Raw genomic sequence first — 18,852 nt, 5'->3', positions numbered from 1 at the left:
AAACACTAACGCTGTTTAATGTGATGCCAATTTGGAAACGCACAGACGAGTCCTTTTCTCCGAACCCTTGTCAGAAGTGAAAATCCCTTTTTCTTTCTTCTTTCCTTGCCAGCTCACTTAGTGTTCTGAACTTGCATGGCTCTAATCTGAGCCTTGAGAAAAGGATTGGAGCTCGTTGGCAAGGAAGAGCGGAGGTGAGAGGAGGGCATGGGGCGCATAAAGGACCGGGAGGCCCCTACGAGATGGCACGGGAGTGACGGGGTGTCAGCAGGAATGGAAAGATTTTAAGTAGGGTGGGAGACGAATAGTCAGATTTGCTCTTCAGAAAGCTCCCGCTGTCTGCAGCAGGGAAGATGGGAGGGGCAGGGGTGACCACCTTGGGAGGGCGGTCGGAGGCTGCAGCAGAGCCATCAGCACAGAGCCCAACGCGGGGCTTGAACTCATGAACTGTGAGATCATGACCTGAGCTGAAGTTGGACGCTTAACCGACTGAGCCGCCCAGGCGCCCCATCCTGCTTATGTCAAAGAGAAGCTGCCTGTTCTGTGGGGACATCACCACCATTACCCTGGAATGTCAGGGCTTCTGCACAGACCCCAGAGCTATAGGACCTCACATATCACACACACACAGCATCTCTGTCAAGCGGGATCCTGTACCTAGAACTGTCAGAGAATGACCCATAGCCCTAAACATCCTTCTTCGCCACCAACACTTCAGACCCCAGGGGGGCAATTCTTCCCCCTTGCACCCTATCCTTGAATTACATTTGGTGGCCAGATGTTTTGCAAGTAGCATGGAGATGAATGCTTCTCTAATGGTGAGTAAATGGAAGTGAGTGGTCCTCACCATTGCCCAGGTGCCTTGGGAGCCTCACTGCCACCCGCCCCCCACCCCAGGAGGAGTTACTCTCCAAGTAGTTCCTTCAAGCACAGCCAACACACCCCCTGACACAGTATACTTTTCTCCATCTTCTTACATGTCAAGGATGGATTAGTACCTCTATGGATGGAGGGTCTGGACAGCCCTCCCTGCCCTGCCCCTCCATCTGGCCCGGGTATCATGTCAGGAGAAGTTTGGCAGGAAATAGAAAAGCAATCAGGGCCATGCGGGATGGTGGGGAAGTATTGTCCTGGCTTGACCACTTGCTACTGTGTGACCTCGAGCCAGGCACTTAACCTCTCTGTGCCTCAATTTTCCCATCTGTAAAATTCGGATAGTGAGAGTTGCTACTTTATCAAGTTGTTAAGAGGATTAAATCAGCTCGCATTTGTCAAATGCTTGTCATCTGAGACAAACTTGGTTCTAAGAGTCTGTCAGTCATAATAACCACTACCATCAGTGTAATGATGAGCTGGGGTAGGGAGAAAAGACAGACTCTTGCATTACAGAAATCTTTCCAGGGGGCGCCTGGGTGCCTCAGTCGGTTAAGAGTCCCGCTCTTGATTTTGGCTCAGGTCATGATCGTTGTTCTACATGAACAGCCACAGAGAATACATTGGCAGAGCAAATGATCCTAATTCGGAACGTTGCGTTCGGGCTGAGGACACACTCAAAAAGACTTGCTCAAGTTCAGACCCTGCTTTGTCATCTTGGACAATTTATGTAACCCCTTTGGACTTGGCTTCCCTCATCTGAAGGGCTAGCGTCGTCACACATTTCTCAGGAGAGCTGTGCATGAGATGAAAATGCGTCACACTCCACAGGGCTCCCATTCACGGTCAGTGTGCAAGAAAACGCAGCCGCCATTATTTTGAAAGGTGCTGTTATTGGGTTGAACCGTATGCAAGTGCATTTTTTTAGAGCAGTTGAATATCATTCGGTTCCAGATGACTTACCCTACTTATTACAGATAATAGCTCTGTCTGTGGCTAGCAAGCAGAGAAGGGCATATCACCCCCATTTTGCAGAGGGAGAAACTGAGGCCCAGAGAAAAGGCATGGCCAGCCCAAGGCCATGGCCCTGGCTGGCTGATGGATTCCGGTCCCAGCTTCTCCTCATTCCTTCCTTCTTTTCCCAGCACGGGGCAGCTGGTCATTGGTGGAAGGGAACTTTCCATGGCTGGGCTTGATTCATTGTGGACAGAGCAAACAATGTTTGGGGGGAGGGGGGAATTGGCCCAACGTGGGAAGTCCACTCTGGCTGCTTCCTGACACTCGGTTGTGCAACGGGAGACAGGGAACTGTAGGTGCTGCCTGCCCCGGAAGAGCTGCCTTTGGGTCCTCAGCAATCTCCTACCTGGCCCTGCTGGGAAGGAGCTGGCCTGGCTTCAGAGGCCTCGCTGGCCAGGTCACAGAGGCCCTCCTGGAGGCCGGGCTGAGAGTCAGGAATGTCACAGTCCTCACCCAGCCCTTCTCTTCCCTCTGGCCCTTCTCCCTGACTCTCTCACCCCCTCCGTGTCTTCACGCAGATGCTGCTGACGCCTTGGAGCTCTGACCACAGCACAGAGCGCTTTCCTGTCCCCCTGCTCAGCCGGCTGCCTCCTGGATGGCTCCACAGCGCCCCCTGCAGCTCCAACCCAGCCTGACCAACAGGCGCACACCCTGCTCTCCTGTGCACCTTGTGGCTGGCGCTACTCCCAGCCCTGGGGCTCCCACCGCCTACCGGGGAGCACCCCCAAATATGCAGTACGGCCTTTGCTTCCAAGCCTTGGCAGCTGCTGTTCCCTGTCCTTCCAGTGCCTTCCGTCACCTGGCAAACCTTTATTCATCCTCTATCAGCACCAGCTTGGGATGGTTCACTTTATGTGTCAAGTTAACTGGGCCCTGCGGTACCTAGATAGTTAGTCAAATATTCTGGGCGTATCTATTAGGGTGTTTTTAGATGAGATTAACATTTGAATGTGTGTAGCCTGAGTAAACCAGATTGCCCCTCCCCCAAGTGTGGGTGGGCCTCACCTAATCGGTTGAAGGCCTGAATAGAATTAAGAGTCTGGGTAAGAGAGAACTTCTCCTGCCTGACTGGTGGAGACCGACCTCAGTCCTTTCTGGCCTCTGGACATGAACTGAAACTGTTTCCTCCTGGCTCTCCAGCCTGCCAGCCTTTATGCTGGGATGACACCATCAGCTCGCCTGGGTCTTGAATTGGCCAACTCACTCTGCAGATCCTGGGCTCGCCAACAATCATAATCATGTGAGCCAATTCCTTATGATAAATCTCTTCACAGGGGCGCCTGGGTGGCTCAGTAGGTTGAGCATCCAGCTCTCGAGTTCAGCTCAGGTTATGATCCCAGGGTCATGGGATCAAGCCCCGTATTGGGCTCCAAGCCCCGTGTCGGGCTCCATGCTGAGATTCTTTCTCTCTCTCTGTCTCTCTTTCTCTCCCTTGCCCTCCCCCACTCACACACATGCACGCATTCTCTCTAAATATATTTTTAAAAATCTTTTCACGCACACACACACACACCCTACTGGTTTTGTTTCTCTAGAAACCTTGATTAATACAGAGCATCACCTCCTGACAAGCCTCCCTGTGCTGGGATTGCATCAGCCATGCCCTCCCCAACCACCGCTCCCCAGTCTGGCCTTTTGCCCCCAGCACACAAGGTCCGACACCTCCAGCGGCCTCCACCGGACCCAGAGCCCACTCACCCCACCCCACCCCCAGACATCCTGCCCGGACTGTCTCTGTAACTGCAATGCCCGCACATGGCTTCATACAGGGAAGGTGCGGCCGAGACACGCGTGTCAGGAAGATGGTCCAGCGAGCCTTGCTGAGCAGGTGTGAGTGCCTCAGGCATGCTGGCCTCTGTGGCCACAGTGGAGTTCAAGACCCGTCCCCCGGCCTCGCAGGGGCCGGCGGACACCAGCGTGACTGGCCCTTCCCATCTGTAGAAACGGAAGTCAGCTCAAACAGTGGGGCAGACTCTCAGGGCAACCATAGGTGGTGGACCTTAGGAAACGGTTCAAGAAGTAGCCCATTCCGTGTCATTCTTGATTAATGTTTGGTCAGAGAAATGAAAAGAATATTCTTATTTCCAGGTTTGTTTGTTTGTTTCCTATTTTGGAAAACTGTTTTCTAGATTCAGGAAATAATGTAGGGCCTCAATTCTTGGGACTTGAGCACTCACTAGAATCTCCAGGGAGGCTTGCTTGCTTATTGATTTATTGATTTTTACTTATTTATTTTTAAAATAATTTATTGTCAAGTTAGCTAACATACAGTGTATACAGTGTGCTCTTGGCTTTGGAGATAGATTCCCGTGATTCATCACTTACATAGAACACCCAGCGCCCATCCCAACAAGTGCCCTCCTCAATGCCTATCACCCATTTTTCCTACCTATTGACCCTCAGTTTGTTCTCTGTATTTAAGAGTCTCTTATGGTTTTCCCCTTTCTCTGTTTGTAACTTTTTTTTCCCTTCCCTTCCCCTATGATCATTTGTTAAGTTTCTCAAATTCCACATACAAGTGAAATCATATGATGTCTTTCTCTGCCTGACTTATTTCTCTCAGCATAACGCTCTCGAACTCCATCCATGTTGCTACACATGGCCAGATTTCATTCTTTCTCATTGCCAGGTAGTGTTCCGTTGTTTAGATAAACCACATCTTCTTGATCCATTCATCTGTTGATGGACACTTAGGTTCTTTCCATGATTTAGCTATTGTGGAGAGTGCTACTGTGAACATTGGGGTACATGTGCCCCTATGCATCAGCACTCCTGTATCCCTTGGGTAAATTCCTAGCAGCGCTATTGCTGGGTCTTAGGGAGTTCTATTGTTCCTTTTTTGAGGAACCTCCACAGTTTTCCAGAGGGGCTGCACCAGTTTGCATCCCTACCAACAGTGTAGGAGGGTGCCCATTTCTCCACATCCTTGCCAGCATCTAGAGTCTCCTGATTTGTTTGTTTTAGCCACTCTGACTGGCTGGAGGTGGCATCTCAGTGTGGTCCTGAGAAGCCTCAGGGAGGCTTGTTTAAAACCCGGACTGCTGGGCCCCTGGGAGTCTGTGATTCGGTAGTTTGGGGTCGGGGCTGAAGATGTGCCTCTGTAACCAACTCCCAGGGGCTGCTGTTTCTGCTAATCCCAGGGGGCCATGCTGAGCAACCCCCCCCCCCCCCCCCCCCCCCCCCGCCAGCAGGCCTGGGTTTNCGCCACACCTGTCAGCAGTCTTGGATTTGAATCAGAGCTCTGTGTTGGCCTCAGCAGGTGACCTCGGGCACTTCCCTGGCTGTAGTTACCTTCTGTGGAACCCTATGACAGGGTGTCTGGGGTGTGAGGGTCTCTAAGCCCTTCCAGCCCATGAATCCTGGGCTCTGCAGATGGGATTCTTGGAGCCACAGCGAAGGAGCAGCACCCGGTGCTCCCTGTCTGGAGTCGGGGAGGGGGGTGGGGAGGAGACCCTGATGACCTAGAAACAGCAAGGCTTTAAAACATAAAATCCCGGATATGAATTCAACTGCCTGTGCTTTATTCTTTCTCCTGGGTGAGAAGGGCAGAAAATCTCTGATTCATTCAAGCTCCCAGGGTGGGAGAACAAGCCAAGAAAGGAAGAATTATGAACCAGGAGTCAGGAGATCAGGGTTCCGGGTCCGGCGGGGTATAGCTATGTCCTAATATGTCCCAGATATGCTAAAAAAAAAAATATTGTTGGGGCACCTGGGTGGCTCAGTCGGTTGAGTGTCCAACTCTTGGTTTCAGCTCAGGGCATGATCTCTTGGCTTTGTGAGTTTGAGCCCCACATCGGGCTCTGTGCTGGCACAGATTCTCTGGGATTCTGGCTGGAATTCTCTCTCTCCTCCTCTCTGTCTGCCCTTCCCCAGCTCACACTGTCTCTATCTCTCTCAAGATAACTAAATAAACAAATAAATAAATAAATAAATAAATAAATAAACAAACAAACAAACTTAAATAATATTAAAAAATAACTGCTGTTTATCTGAAATTCAAATTAACCTGGGTGGTCCTGTCTATTTAGTTGCTAAGCCCAGCCATCTCTCAGAAGCTTACTCGCTTCCTCCAAGGCAGGTGATATTGTGGCATCTCTCTAGCATAGGTAAGAAATGCTCGTATTGAAGCATGTCCACAAGGGCCAAAAGATGGGAAGAACCCAGATGTCCCTCAGTGGAGGAGCAGAGAATCAAACTGTGGTATATCCAGACAGTAGTCTATTAGTGAGGCATAAAATGGAATGAAGTACTATATGGATACATATACCACAAAGGTGAACCTTGAAATCATGCTACATGAGAGAAGTCAACCACAGAAGGTGAGCTTTTGGGGCACCTGGGTGGCTCAGTCAGTTAAACGTCCAACTTCAGCTCAGGTCACGATCTCATGGTTTGTGGGTTCGAGCCCCAAGTCAGGCTCTGTGCCAACAGCTCAGAGCCTGGAGCCTGCTTCGGATTCTGTGTCTCCCTCTCTCTGCCCATCCCCACTCTTACTCTGTCTCTCAAAAAAAATAATAAAATAAATAAATAATAAACATTTAAAAAAAGAGAGAGAAAGTAAGCTTTCTGTGGGAGGAAAGGGACATTAAAGGGACTGACCATCTGCAAAACAAGATTCTGTTTATATGAAATATGATTCCATTTATATGAATTATCCACAGTAAGCAGAGTCAGAAAGCAGATGGTGGTTTTCCAGGGACTCGGGCAGAGGGGAATGGTGAATGACTGTTTCATAAGCATGGAGTTTCCTTTTAGGGTGATGAGAATGTTCTGGAACTTGATAGTGGTGATGTTGGCACAGCACTGTGAATGTACTGAATGTCATGAATGGTAAGTCTGATGTGCACGTTACTATGGTGGGAAAAAGAAAAGAATTGCTCATGGTAACTTCGATATACCTCCTCTCTATGTGCCGTGGGTTGAATTGTGTCCCCCAAGAAGATGCATTGAAGTCCTCACCTTATTACCTGTGAATGTGGCCTTCCCTGGAAATAGGGTCTTTGCAGATGTAACCAAGTGAAGATGAACTCGTCCAATCTGACTGGTATCCTTATAAAAAGATGTGTGGTGTTGGGGTGAGGAGAGCACCTGGGTGGCTCAGTCGGTTAAGCATCTGACTGCATGGGGCGCCTGGGTGGCTTAGTCGGTTGAGCGTCCGACTTTCGCTTAGGTCATGATCTCGCGGTTCGTGGGTTCGAGCCCCGCGTTGGGCTCTGTGCTGACTGCCAGCTCAGAGCCTGGAGCCTGTTTCAGTCTGTGACTCCCTCTCTCTCTGACCCTCCCCTGCTCACACTGTCTCTCTCTCTCTCTCCTAGAAATAAATAAAACATAAAAAAAAAAAAAAGCATCTGACTGCGGCTCAGGTCATGATCTCGCAGTGTGTGGGTTCGAGCCCTGCGTCGGGCTCTGTGCTGACCGCTCAGAGCCTGGATCCTGCTTCCGATCCTGTGTCTCCCTCTCTCTCTGCCCTTTCCCCGTTCATGCTTTGTCTCTCTGTCTCTCAAAAAATAAGTAAACATTAAAAATAATTAAAATTTAAAAAAGATGTGTGGAGACACACGGGAGAAGGAATGCCACGTGACTAACGAGGCAGAGACCACAGTGCTGCAGCCAGAAGCCGAGGGAAGCCTGGGGCCACCACACACTGGTCAGGGTAAGGAGCCTCACCTAGCGTGAGGGCACTGCCACCACTGAGACTTCCAGCCTCCAGAGCCAGGAGACAATGCATTTCTGCCGCTCTAAGCCTCCAGGCTGGCGGAACTGTTACAGCGACCCTAAGAAACGAATACCCCTTGGGGCGCCTGGGTGGCTCAGTCGGTTAAGCGTCCGACTTCGGCTCAGGTCACGATCTCACGGTTTGTGGGTTTGAGCCCCACGTCGGGCTCTGTGCTGACAGCTCAGAGCCTGGAGCCTGCTTCAGATTCTGTCTCCCTCTCTCTCTCTGACCCTCCCCTGTTCATGCTGTCTCCCTCTCTCAGAAATAAATAAAATATTTTTAAAAAATTAAAAAAAAATAAATGAATACCCCGTAGGACCTGGACCACCAGTACTCACCCCTGCATTCACCCCACGCCATCTCTCCCCCTGCCTGCCTCCTTCGGGGGAAGCAGCATAAACAGGGCATCCCCTGAGCACCTTCTGTCCCCTCCTCCCCTGCCCCAGCCTGGCTGGAAACCTGCCTTTGGGCTGTTCAAAGAAGCACACAGCCACAGATGCATCATTCCATTGCCTCAGTTTTAAATATTTATTTAAAATCCAGAAGGGAAAAAGGAGAAACGGAACCCGCCGGGGTTTTAACACACTGACATGTGGACAGACATAAACGAGGACAGCAGAAAATCCCAAGAACGAGACAGAGGCCAGGTGGAGACTGGCGGTGTGGGGAAACCGAGGGCTGAGATGAGGCCCGAGCTGCTACAAGAACGCACTTCCATGGGGAGCGTCTGGGCTGGGGCGGGAGGGCGAGGCTTACAGGAAGTGTCTGGTGGGGAAGGTGGGCCAGAGTGAGGTATTAAATAATGAAAATCAAATCCAATTCCCAAAGAGACGCGACTTTAGAAGAATAAAAAAAGAAGACACAAATAGACGTTCACATAAAATTTCCCCTTCTATAAAAATAACTCCATACTTAAAATAACCTCAAAATCCACCCTGGGTGCTGACTGGTTGTCTGCTAAAGGACAGCTCAGATTACCCTGGGTACCCCCCAATCACGCGGAACCCCGAGATTCCCCTAGTCAGTCTTTCTCCTCAGCCCACATTTACACTTGGAGCTAATGACGCTGGGTTTCTAGAGGATTCAATGACAATGGAAAGGCACGAGTGATGGCCACAACTTGGCAGAGACAAGCTCCTGGAAGGGAGGATCCTAGGGAACGGTACGTGCTGTGTGAGATGGTTCCAGATCGTTACTTCATCTCCAAGGCCAGCGCTGACCCAACAACCGCTCTTAAAACTGGTTTCTTCAAGGTCAAGGCTTTTTCCCCTGACTCTCCAGTTCAGATCCCACCTTCCAAGAGAAGCCTAACTTCCCTCCAGGACCATGACCAGGCTAAGCCCAAATCCTTCATGCTCAGGCTTCCCTCTGCCTTAAAAGGACAAACATTTCAAAACCCATAAATTAAAAAGGTAAATCTTTCTGCTTCTGTTTCTGGTAGTTTTTTTTTTTTTTCTTTTCTTTTTTTTTTTTTTGGCTTTGTTTTTTTTTTTTTTTTTTTTTTTTTTTTTTTTTTGGCTTTTCTTTTTTTTTTTTTTCCTTTTTCCTTCCCCTTCCCCCTGCTTAGTCGATTACCTGATGAGCACAAGGGTGATACTAGAAACGTGTTTAAATTCCCCAAACTTTGTCATTTGGAGGAGAGCGCAAAATGTGGACAGCCCACATCAAAAACGGTTCTTCAAAGTCTGTGGCAAAAATGGTAGCACCTTCAGAATCTTAAATAGGCTTTTTTTTTTTTCCTTAAAAAAAAATCACATACACTATGAGACAGCGAGCACCAGCGATTTCACAGTGGGAGGTAGCTAGCGTGGGCGCCCCCAGCCCCCAGGGTCGTGCTGCTCCCCCCTCGGCCTCCACCGCTTCCCACCCTCTGGCTGCTCCTTCTCTCACCTCTTCCTCAGGTGAAAAACTAGTAATGCACCTTTCTCTGTGTTTGTTTAAATAAAATAGATATACTTCTTTCTTTCCTTTTCTCCTTTTTTCATGTCTCCTCTCTAATATTGCACATCAAAGCTCCTGGCAGGGACCGGCGGTGAGACAACCCCCGCCCCTCGAGCTGGCCAGACTGGTGGGGCTCTTTGGGCAGGAAACCGAGCAGAGCAGAGCTGGGAGACGGGCCGCAGGGCGCAGGTGGGGTGCAGGTCCAGCTCGCTCTGGCTGGCTCTTTGGTTGGTCTTCGGGGCTGAGCTGGGATCGGTCGGTCCCAAGGATACACTGTTCCCTGCTGCACCCTCCCACCCCCAGCCACTCTTACTGGACAGACGGTAGCTGGGGCTCTAGCCAGGAATCCTTGGGCTCCCCGGCCGGCCCGCCTGCCCCGAGGGACCCTCCCTTTCCCTCCTCCTCCTCTTCCCTCCCCCTCGAGGCCTAGAGGAGCCAGGAGGTCAGAGGTCAGAGGAAGCACGCAGGTCCAACTTCGAGGCGGTACTGCTTCCCTGATGAGGCAGGGGGGAGGTTGTCCACGCTGACGATGGGCAGCTGCTGTGGGTCCTGGGTCCGGAAGGTGAAAAGCGTCTGATGCCAGCGGCCATCCTGGACCTGGGAGGAGAAGGGGACGGGCACATGTGTGACCCGCACGACCCCCACCATCTATCCTGTGCATGTCTCATCTTTTCTCACCGCTTTTAATGCAGTCACGGTATTTCACTGTAGGGGCCGTCTGTATTTGTCTGTTTTTTTATGTATTAAAATTTTTTTTAATGTTTATGTTTATTTTTGAGAGAAACAGAAACAGAGTACAAGCAGGAGAAGGCCAGAGAAGGAGAGGGAGACACAGAATCCAAAGCAGGCTCCCAGCTCTGAACTGTCAGCACAGATCCCGACGCGGGGCTCGAACCCACAAACTGCGAGATCGTGACATGAGCTGAAGCTGGACGCTCAACCGAGGGGCTGCCCCTGCATTCGTCCATTGAGATTGCATCTCTTATTTCTATTCCCATGAGGAATGCTATAAGGGATGTCGCGGGAGCGGAACTTCTGTGTATGTTCTTCTAGTTGCCCCAGAACAGATTCTAGAAGTACATAAACGAGCCATGTCTTGCAATACGAGATGCTGAATGTCACATGATCACAACCCAGCCAATGGTTCTCTCTCTCTCTTTCAGAGGGTTGTGCGTGATTGGTTTCCCATACTCAGGTGATGGGTCTCAGGCTGGGGTGTTTGGCAAAAATCAGTGATTTTTCAGAGCGTTGAAGGGGGCGCCCACAACTGGCACTAGTGTATTTTTTGTCACTTCAAAGCACCTACAGACAGTCCTTTGCTTTTCCATACATAAGTAAGCTTAGGAAGGCTTTGCTCCACTCTGAGTCAGGCTGCCTGCCCTATAGACCCTTTCCTCTGCTGCCTTAGTGCTGGTTACATTAAATACAGTCTATGACAAGAGTTTATTAATACTGCACTGTAGTCAACACCTGTGCGAGCATATACAATGGCCCCCATGCAGAAAGAGGTTGAAAAGAAAGGTGGTAAGAAGAAGATGATCACAGTGGAAGTTAAGAAGGAAATCCTCAAGGAGTATGAGTGAGGTATGCGAGTGGCCGAAATTGCAAGATTTTAAAAGAAGTCTATGTCTGCATCTCATCTGCAGAGGAGGAGAGAAAGGCAGAGGAATCTCTCACTTAAAATGACATTCAGGAGATGTGTGAAATGTGGGAAACGGTGCAAAAGTTTGTAGAAAAGCACCATCCGCATAAGGTTGTAGCAGTGCGAGCAATGAATCTGTTTAATGACAATGCAATGTCCCATTCCTGCGAAATCCTCAAAAGGAGGCAAAAGCAAGTGTCACTGGGTAGTTTCCTTGTTGAAGTTCATTAAAAAAGAAAAAGATTCCATTGAGCCAATAGATAGCAGTGATTCCATTAGTGATAGTGAAAGTCATCCGTCACAATAACCCTCCTGTCTCTGATCTCCCTCCCTCCAGCCGCGAAGGTTTTCAAAGGTTAATTTGCAAGTTAATTTGCTTACTTTTCTTTATATTTTGTATTTTCTTTATTATTTTGTATTATATTACAGTACTTTAATCATTTTTTATATGATTATTTTTGGGTTGTGGAACGAATCATCTGAGTTTCCATGATTTCTTATGGGGAAATTCACTTTGACATACAAGTGCTTTGGATTACAAGCATGTTTCTGGAACGAATTACACTCACGAACCCGTGTTTTACCGCACAGGCAAACCTCGTTTCACTGCACTGCACCTTGCTGATCTTCACAGATGTTGTGTTTTTTATAAATGGAAGGTTATAAAAGCATTTCACTTTTCCATTACTATTATATTTGTTGTGGTGATCTGTGAGCAGCGATTATGATGCACTGAAAGCTCAGATGATGGTTGGCATTTTATCAGTGAAGTATTTTTTGTAATGTGTATTTTTTTTGAGAGAGAGAGAGGGACAGAGCACAGGCAAGGGAGGGGCAGAGAGAAAGAGGGGGACAAAGAATCCGAAGCAGGCTCCAGGCTCCGAGCTGTCAGCACAAAGCCTGACGCGAGGCTTGAACCCACGAACTGTGAGATCATGACCTGAGCCAAAGTCGGACGCTTCACTGACTGAACCACCCAACCGCCCCTCAGTGAAGTATTTTTAAATTAAAGTACGTACATTGTTTTTTAGACATGATATTGTTATACACATAATAGGCTATAGTCTAATGTAAACGTAACTTCTGTATGTGTTGGGAAACCAAAAAATTAATTAGACTTAATTCACTTTATTGTAGTGAATAGAACTGAACCCACAATATCTCTGAGGTATTCCTGTATATATGTAGCTGCCGTCCCAAAAGCCTCTACCAATTTCTTTCCAAATAGCTTTGTGCAAGAGTGTTGCTTTCCCCACGTCCTCACTAACACTGTGTATTGTTAGTTTTGTGTAATTTTGTGAAACCAGTTTTTTGGACAACTTTCAAGCTCCCTCTCTGCCAACAACCCACCCAGTTTTAGGCATTTAGAAATAACCCAAAGTGTTAAGGGAACAAATTAGCCTGGTCAGGGTGGGGGCAGAGAGAAGAATAGAAATACATTCTCCTACAAGCAGCCTTGCAAGGCAGTCTACGGCCATCTAGCAGCCTGGGGAATTTCTATCAGCCAGATCTTCCCTCGGAAGTTTCCCAGAGATGACAGTGAATCAAAGGAATTTTATAAAACTGTTAAAATAGAATGGTTATACGAAGATAAAAATTATATGTATTTACTAATATTATACTAATACAATATACTGTATTACACTAATATTGTCATGGAAAGTGCTAGCATGTATTTCATTCATTGTTAAATTTAGTTTTATAATAAAAACACGTCTTTCCTTGAAGGGGCCCCGACGCTTACCTTGCAGCCATCCATTGATACTTCCGGGCTGAACTGACCACCTGCTTCAAAGATCTGCCCGTTCCAGGCCCGGAAGCGCACGGCCCGCTTGGCTGGGGTCCGCCCTGTGCCCTCCTGCCACACGGTCATGTTAAGGCAGTGGATGGTGATATGCTGGGTCACCTCAGAGCTTAGCAAGTGCAGAAAGTTCATCTGGACCCGGCTGACGGCAAACTCGACCTGGGGTGGAAACAAGGCAGTGACATAAGGTCGGGCCGGCTGCCCCAGGCTCTCAGATACCCTCCCCTCTCTCTGGAAGCACATAGAGAAGCTCTTTCCTGCTTGGGTCTTTCCTGGCTTTGCCCCCAGACGGGGAAGTCAAGGTCTAGCGTGAGCCAGTCCACAGCCAAGGAGTGACAGGGAAGGGAAAGAACCGGGGCCCCAGCTAGGAGGGTTCCCAAGTAACCTGATCTGTCCCCCATTGTGTGGGTGTGGGAGGGGGGTTGTCATTGGAGCTGAGCTGGGATCCTGAGGCTGCAGAGAGGAAGAGGAAGTAGCCCAAGTTCAAGAGGCTCTTGAAGTGCAGGGGGCACTGAGAAGTGCCCACCCCACCCTTTGTAAGTCCCAAGATCCCAGAAGTGGCAGTCCCAACAACCAACAAGGACAGGCTCTATGACTTCCGTGGGGGCAGCTTAAGCCCAGATCGTTGGTTTTTCTTTTCATAACGCAAGTGCCGAGGAGCCCTAAGCCGCCTGCCCTGGACCCCAGTAAAAGCAGAACCCCAGGGCCCTGCACACACGCCTCTCTCTCCCCCAGCGACCTGGCTGTGTAATTTTCAGGTCCAGTAAGTAACAAACGTGTGCTTTTCAAAGTTTCTCAATAGCAAAGGGCACCTTGCAAGCGTACTAAGAACCGCCAGGGCTGGTTCTCTTTACAGACTGAGACCAGCACAAAACGGCGGCCGTTGTTCCCGGTGGGGATGGCGACTCGGTGGGCCGTCATGCCGCCGGGGCTGGTGCCGTCTCTGGCCTCACCCCTCTGCCAGGCGGGGCTGGCCTGGGGGCTCCCGAGCCACAGAGTCAGAGGGGCAAGAGCCTGGCTGGGGTGGGGGCGGGCACTGGTGAGGCTACTGTGTTTCCTGTTGAATTCCAGTGCTGGGGGGAGTGTCCTGCACGTGGCAGGGGCCCAGCCTGACTTGCGGACCAGCTGGGCCACGTGCAGATCCTCAGAGTCCGGGTGCGGGCCGGTCAGCACCTCCCGGAGCTCCCCCAGGAGGCCTGAGGGCACGGGAGGCAGGGGTCCTCGGGGCCACGGGCTCCTCCCCTGTAGCAGGAATCCTCCCACCTCACGACTTGCTGAGCCCGCAGACCCACCGTGCACCGCGGGGAAGCCGGGGCAGGGGCGTGGTGGTGCCCCGGAGCTGCCGCCGGCCCTGGTTTCTCGTTGGGCCCCCCGGGGCCGCCTCAGACCCTCAGCCCAGAGACAGGCCCTGAACATCCGTTACGTGTGCAAGCACAACTTGGCGAGCACAGAACTGACTTAGTTTATGCTGATGCCTCCCGCTTCCCCAGCCAGGCCAGCTTGGCCCCACTACTGCTGATGCAGAGGTCAGGCAGAAAGTTCTAGGTGAAGAGAAAACCACTAGCATCATAGAAGTCGAGGAGGGTCTGGAGCCCACAGATTTAGAACCATTAACCCATACGTTACAGGAGAGGCATCTGGGGTTCACAAAGAGGCCATGAGGCAAGGCAGCCAAGGCTGAGGCTGTAACCCGGGTGGGCGGTAGCAAGGGAGGGGTGGGGGCGCAGAGACGACGGGTCAGTGTGGGGATGGGGGAGCAGATGGGTACCTTGGAGGCTGTGATGGGCTTGAGACACGTTTGTCCACCATGCGTAAAGTTGCAGGAAACTTCGATGGTGTCGGACGAGCAGCCAAGGTTTGGGTCCACCCAGTAGGTACCTGCGGGCAGCGCGGGTGAGGGACGGCACATGCGTGCTGGGAGGAGCCCGGGGCTGGGCTCTGCAGGCAGACCGCACCCCTGGGGACCCGCTGAACCCCAGCTGGGCACGACATCGGGAAAGGGAGCAGAAAAGGCTCCCACGAGCTGCTGAGGTAGAAAGAAACCCTCTGGGCAGAGCTCACAGCTGGCAGAGCCCCTGGTATATCACAGGGCTGAGCGCTTGCTTATGTTGCTGCTGTGAAGCGTCCATTTTACAGAGGGGGCAGCTGAGGTTGACAGAGGCTGGATCATTAGCCCAAGGGGTTTAGGGATCTTCTGGTTGGATGGGCTGTTCCCCCAAAGTGAGTGATCCTCCTAGGGCTTGGGGGGAGGGGGAGGGGCAGGAATGCTGGTTTTCAGAGCATCCACGACAGCGCCCCCCTCCCCAGTCTGCTGCCCCCTCCTCGCCCTTGGAGGCTTCCCTGACAAGGCTCTGTGTCCTCGCACTGATGTGGTGGTCCCAGCTTGCAGCCCCGTGGGCTGTGAGAGGGCGCGAGCATTTCCCCACACCCACCCTGGGAATGGATAAATGACCACCCCCCCAGGGGCCTGTCTCCCCAAGGACGNTGCCCCGCCCGGTCCCCCCACCCGCACCCCCAGGGCAGGAAGTCCTGCCTTCAGACCCCATAGACCCCCGTACCGTCCACCATCTTCTGCTCACAGTCCATGAGGTCTCGGCAGACCCGGGCCGGGTTCTCTTTGGTGCCCAGGGGCGTCTTAATGCTCTGGATGAGGTTGCTGAGGTAGTGTAAGGTTTTAAAGATCTCCCCTCCCTGGTCCAGCACCAGCCGGTCGGGATGGCTATAACCCTGTCACGAGGAGAGAGGGTGGCCACCGGCCCCTTGAGGTCCTGGCCCGGCCTGAGGTCTGCACCTCCGCAGCTGCAAGTGCTTGCAACTCGGGAGATGAGGCAGCTCCCCCGACTTAACAGATGAGGAAAGTGGGGACCAGGGAAAGAATGGGGGCTGCCACAGGGTCTGGGAGCTTGGGAGGAGCAGAGGGCCAGTCTGGCTCTGGTGCAGAGCAGGAGCCGTGAGGGGGGACTGCAATGAGGGTGTGCGGGAGCCTGGGAAGTGGCCCTAAATCCCTCCAGAAGGGGTCAGGGGAGGTCTTTCCACTGACCCTCCCCTGCCCCTAAATGGAAGGAAGATGACGGGCTCTTCCATGCCCTCTCCCTGGACTGTGAGTCTTAAGGGAGCCGACTTGGCATTGACTTTCCCCAGCCTCCAGCTCAGGAGACAAATAAGCTCCGGGAGGCCCCGTGCAGGCCACACAGAGGCTGTTAACCACACATGAGCCGTTCCTTCTGTCTCCCCCAGGAAGGGGTCCCACACGGGCAGGGGCCAGGAGGTACCTCTGCTTTCAGTGCTCCATCTGTGTCCATCCACGTCCGGAAAGCTGCTCCAAGGTCATCTTGCTGCTGTGCAGAGGAGACGGGGTGGGTATCCTGCCCCCCTGGCCCCGCCCCAGGACCTCCCAGACTCACCGAGGGGGAGACCCAGGGACTGAGTACAAGGTCTCCCAGCCTCCTTTCCAGGTGGTATCACGGCCAAGTCACCCACCCCCTGTGGAGCTCTCTGTCCTTCCTCCACTTGCAAACAGAGGCAGAGCTGACCCTTCCACTCCCTTTCTCAAGGCCTGGATAGCTCTCCATCGCCCTCAGGATGAAGCCCAAACTCCTCCACACGGTTACAGACCAGGGCTGAGTGCTGTGGTCTCTGGCCCAGCCCCTCTTCTCTGGGCCACACATACCCTGTGCACTAGATGCACTATTGTGTTCCTAAATCGCTAAGCACCATGCTCTATCTAGCCACAGGGCCTTTGCACATGCTGTTCCATCACCTGGAACAGTCTTCTTTCCCTCCAATGCTCCATCTGGCTATCTCCTAATCCAGTGGTTCTCAACCAGGGGCAATGCTGCCCCCTAGGGGACATCTGGCTCCATCTAGAGACCTTCTTGGCTGTCCCAACATCACTCACAGCAAAGAATCATCTGGTCCCAAATGCTGGTAAAGGCTGCAGTTGAGTAGCCCTGCCCTAGACTCATCCTAGATGTCAGCTTCTGGGGGAACTCTGTCCTGGGGCTCCCGCCCCCAGGCTGAGGGCGGCCCCTTTCTCTGGGTGCCCGCAGTCCCCGCGCGTCTCCTCTGGCTTGCTCTGTTAACTACCACGCGCCCGGGCCTCCAGCCCTGGCCGTGGACTTGCCAGAAAGCATTGCAGCGCCCTTGCGGTGAGAACAGTGACAGGGAGGACAGGACGGAAAGTGAAAGCCCGAGAGGTCCAGAGCCTGGACCCTAGAGGCCTTTCTCAAGTTCACATCTCGCTACTTGCTACTTGCTACTTGCAGGATCTGGGCAGGTTGCTTACCGTCTCTCGGTATCAGTATCCTGAGAACGGGCATGATAATAAAACCCTCAGAACCTTGAGAGGAAGCAGGGAGCTAATCTACGACACACACCTAATGGTGCCCGCCTATCACACACTCAATATGTCAGTGACTAGGCAAAATAATTCAAAATCCTGGAACTCTTCCTGTCCCGTTCAGCCCTCCCCCTCGGCCGTTCCCGGGGACGCCAGCGGGGCCTGGCCGTCACAGTCAGCCAGCACCGTGGTAACACAGGGAGGGACCCCTGGGAGGCACTGGGTCAATCACTAACGGCCAGCGATTTCCTCAATCACGCCGATGTAATGAGGCCTCCATAAAAACCCGAGGGGTTGGCACTGAGAGAGCTTCCGGGCTGGTGACCACATGGCCGTCGGGGGAGAGCGGTCGCCTGGGGAGGGCCCGCAAGTCTGAGCCTCTGTTGCACGCCTTGCCCTGTGCCTGTCTTCCGTCTGTCTGTTCCTGAGTGACTTCCTTTCATAATAAACCGGGGATCTAGTAAGTGAAATGTTTCTCTGCTCTGTGAGCTGCTGCAGCAAATTAAGTGACCCTGACGAGGGGCGTGGGGGCCTCTGGTTTACAGCCAGTCAGTCAGAAGCACAGGTGACGGCCTGGCGTCAGGTGGGCAGGACGGGGGATGGGTCCCGCAGGACAGAGAAGCCGTGGGGTCTAATGTGTGCCCCGGTACAGTGTCAGATCGCACGCAGCTGAGAGGCAGGGCACTTGGCTGGCGTCCCGGAAGTGCTCTTTCATATGGGGAGCACCCACCCTGGGTCAAGCTTGAATCAATACCAGCACCTGTTTAGACCCTCGGCAATCAGCTGATCTGTACCGCGCACACTGAAGGACGAGGAGCCCAACATCCTGGCTAAAACGTCACCTCCCCAGTCTCTGGCCTGGGCTCCTGCTGCTTTGGGGTCCAGGGCCCGGTGTGGAGGGACCAAGGCACATGGGCATATCTGGGCCTGGCTTAGGGTTCCAGCCACTGTGAGCAGAATGAGGTCAGCCAGCACCCTCCACACGCCCCCACGCCCCAGCCTTTACCCCGAGAAGGCAAAAGAGAACATTCTCTGACTTACAAAGTGGATAGGGCTCCCTGGAGGACCCTGCAAAAGAAGAGGCTCAGTCAGTGTTTGATGGGGGCTGTCTGGAGCCTAGAGGGGCCACCTGGGCCCAAGGGCTGATCTCTGTTCTTCTGGAGGCCGAGTCTGTGCTCTAAGCTCTCCTGGAAGTCTCTGGAAGCTTGTGAGCCCTGCAAGGTCAAGGCCAAGGCAAACGTCTGCCAGCAAAGCTTTGGGTCTCATTCAAAGGAGCTCTGCCGCCGGCCCTGGAGTTCAAGGGGTACCGAGCACAAGTACCTACCGGTGGGCCAGGCAGGCCTCTGGGACCAGGAGGGCCCTGGAGGAAGAGAACGACAGTGAGGGCCTGGTCAGAGGCCTTCCATCCCCCCCGCCCAGGCCTCCCCAAGCGGACCTGAGACCAGGGACAGTGCTCCCTCCAGCACAGACGGGTACGGATGGGATGACTGAGGTCCAGAGGGAAAGAACGTGCCTGGGGG

General features: G+C 52.4%; 1 protein-coding gene across 1 annotated transcript in view; it reads right to left on the bottom strand.

Moving 5' to 3' along the window:
* Positions 1-9,138: 9,138 nt before the first annotated feature.
* The window catches only part of COL27A1 (collagen type XXVII alpha 1 chain), a 127,526-nt gene continuing 117,812 nt past the window's right edge, over positions 9,139-18,852 (bottom strand). The window contains 7 exon segments of the mRNA XM_077769771.1: positions 9,139-10,144; positions 12,934-13,152; positions 14,762-14,871; positions 15,552-15,720; positions 16,266-16,331; positions 18,374-18,400; positions 18,657-18,719. Coding sequence (XP_077625897.1) covers positions 9,998-10,144; positions 12,934-13,152; positions 14,762-14,871; positions 15,552-15,720; positions 16,266-16,331; positions 18,374-18,400; positions 18,657-18,719 — 801 coding nt within the window. The 3' untranslated portion in view covers positions 9,139-9,997.

Source organism: Crocuta crocuta, unplaced genomic scaffold (genome assembly GCF_008692635.1).
Source record: "Crocuta crocuta isolate KB4526 unplaced genomic scaffold, BGI_CrCroc_1.0 scaffold95, whole genome shotgun sequence".
NCBI classification, from domain to species: domain Eukaryota; kingdom Metazoa; phylum Chordata; class Mammalia; order Carnivora; family Hyaenidae; genus Crocuta; species Crocuta crocuta.
The sequence above is the reverse complement of the archived record's forward strand: the minus strand, read 5'-3'. Positions and strand labels throughout refer to the sequence as shown.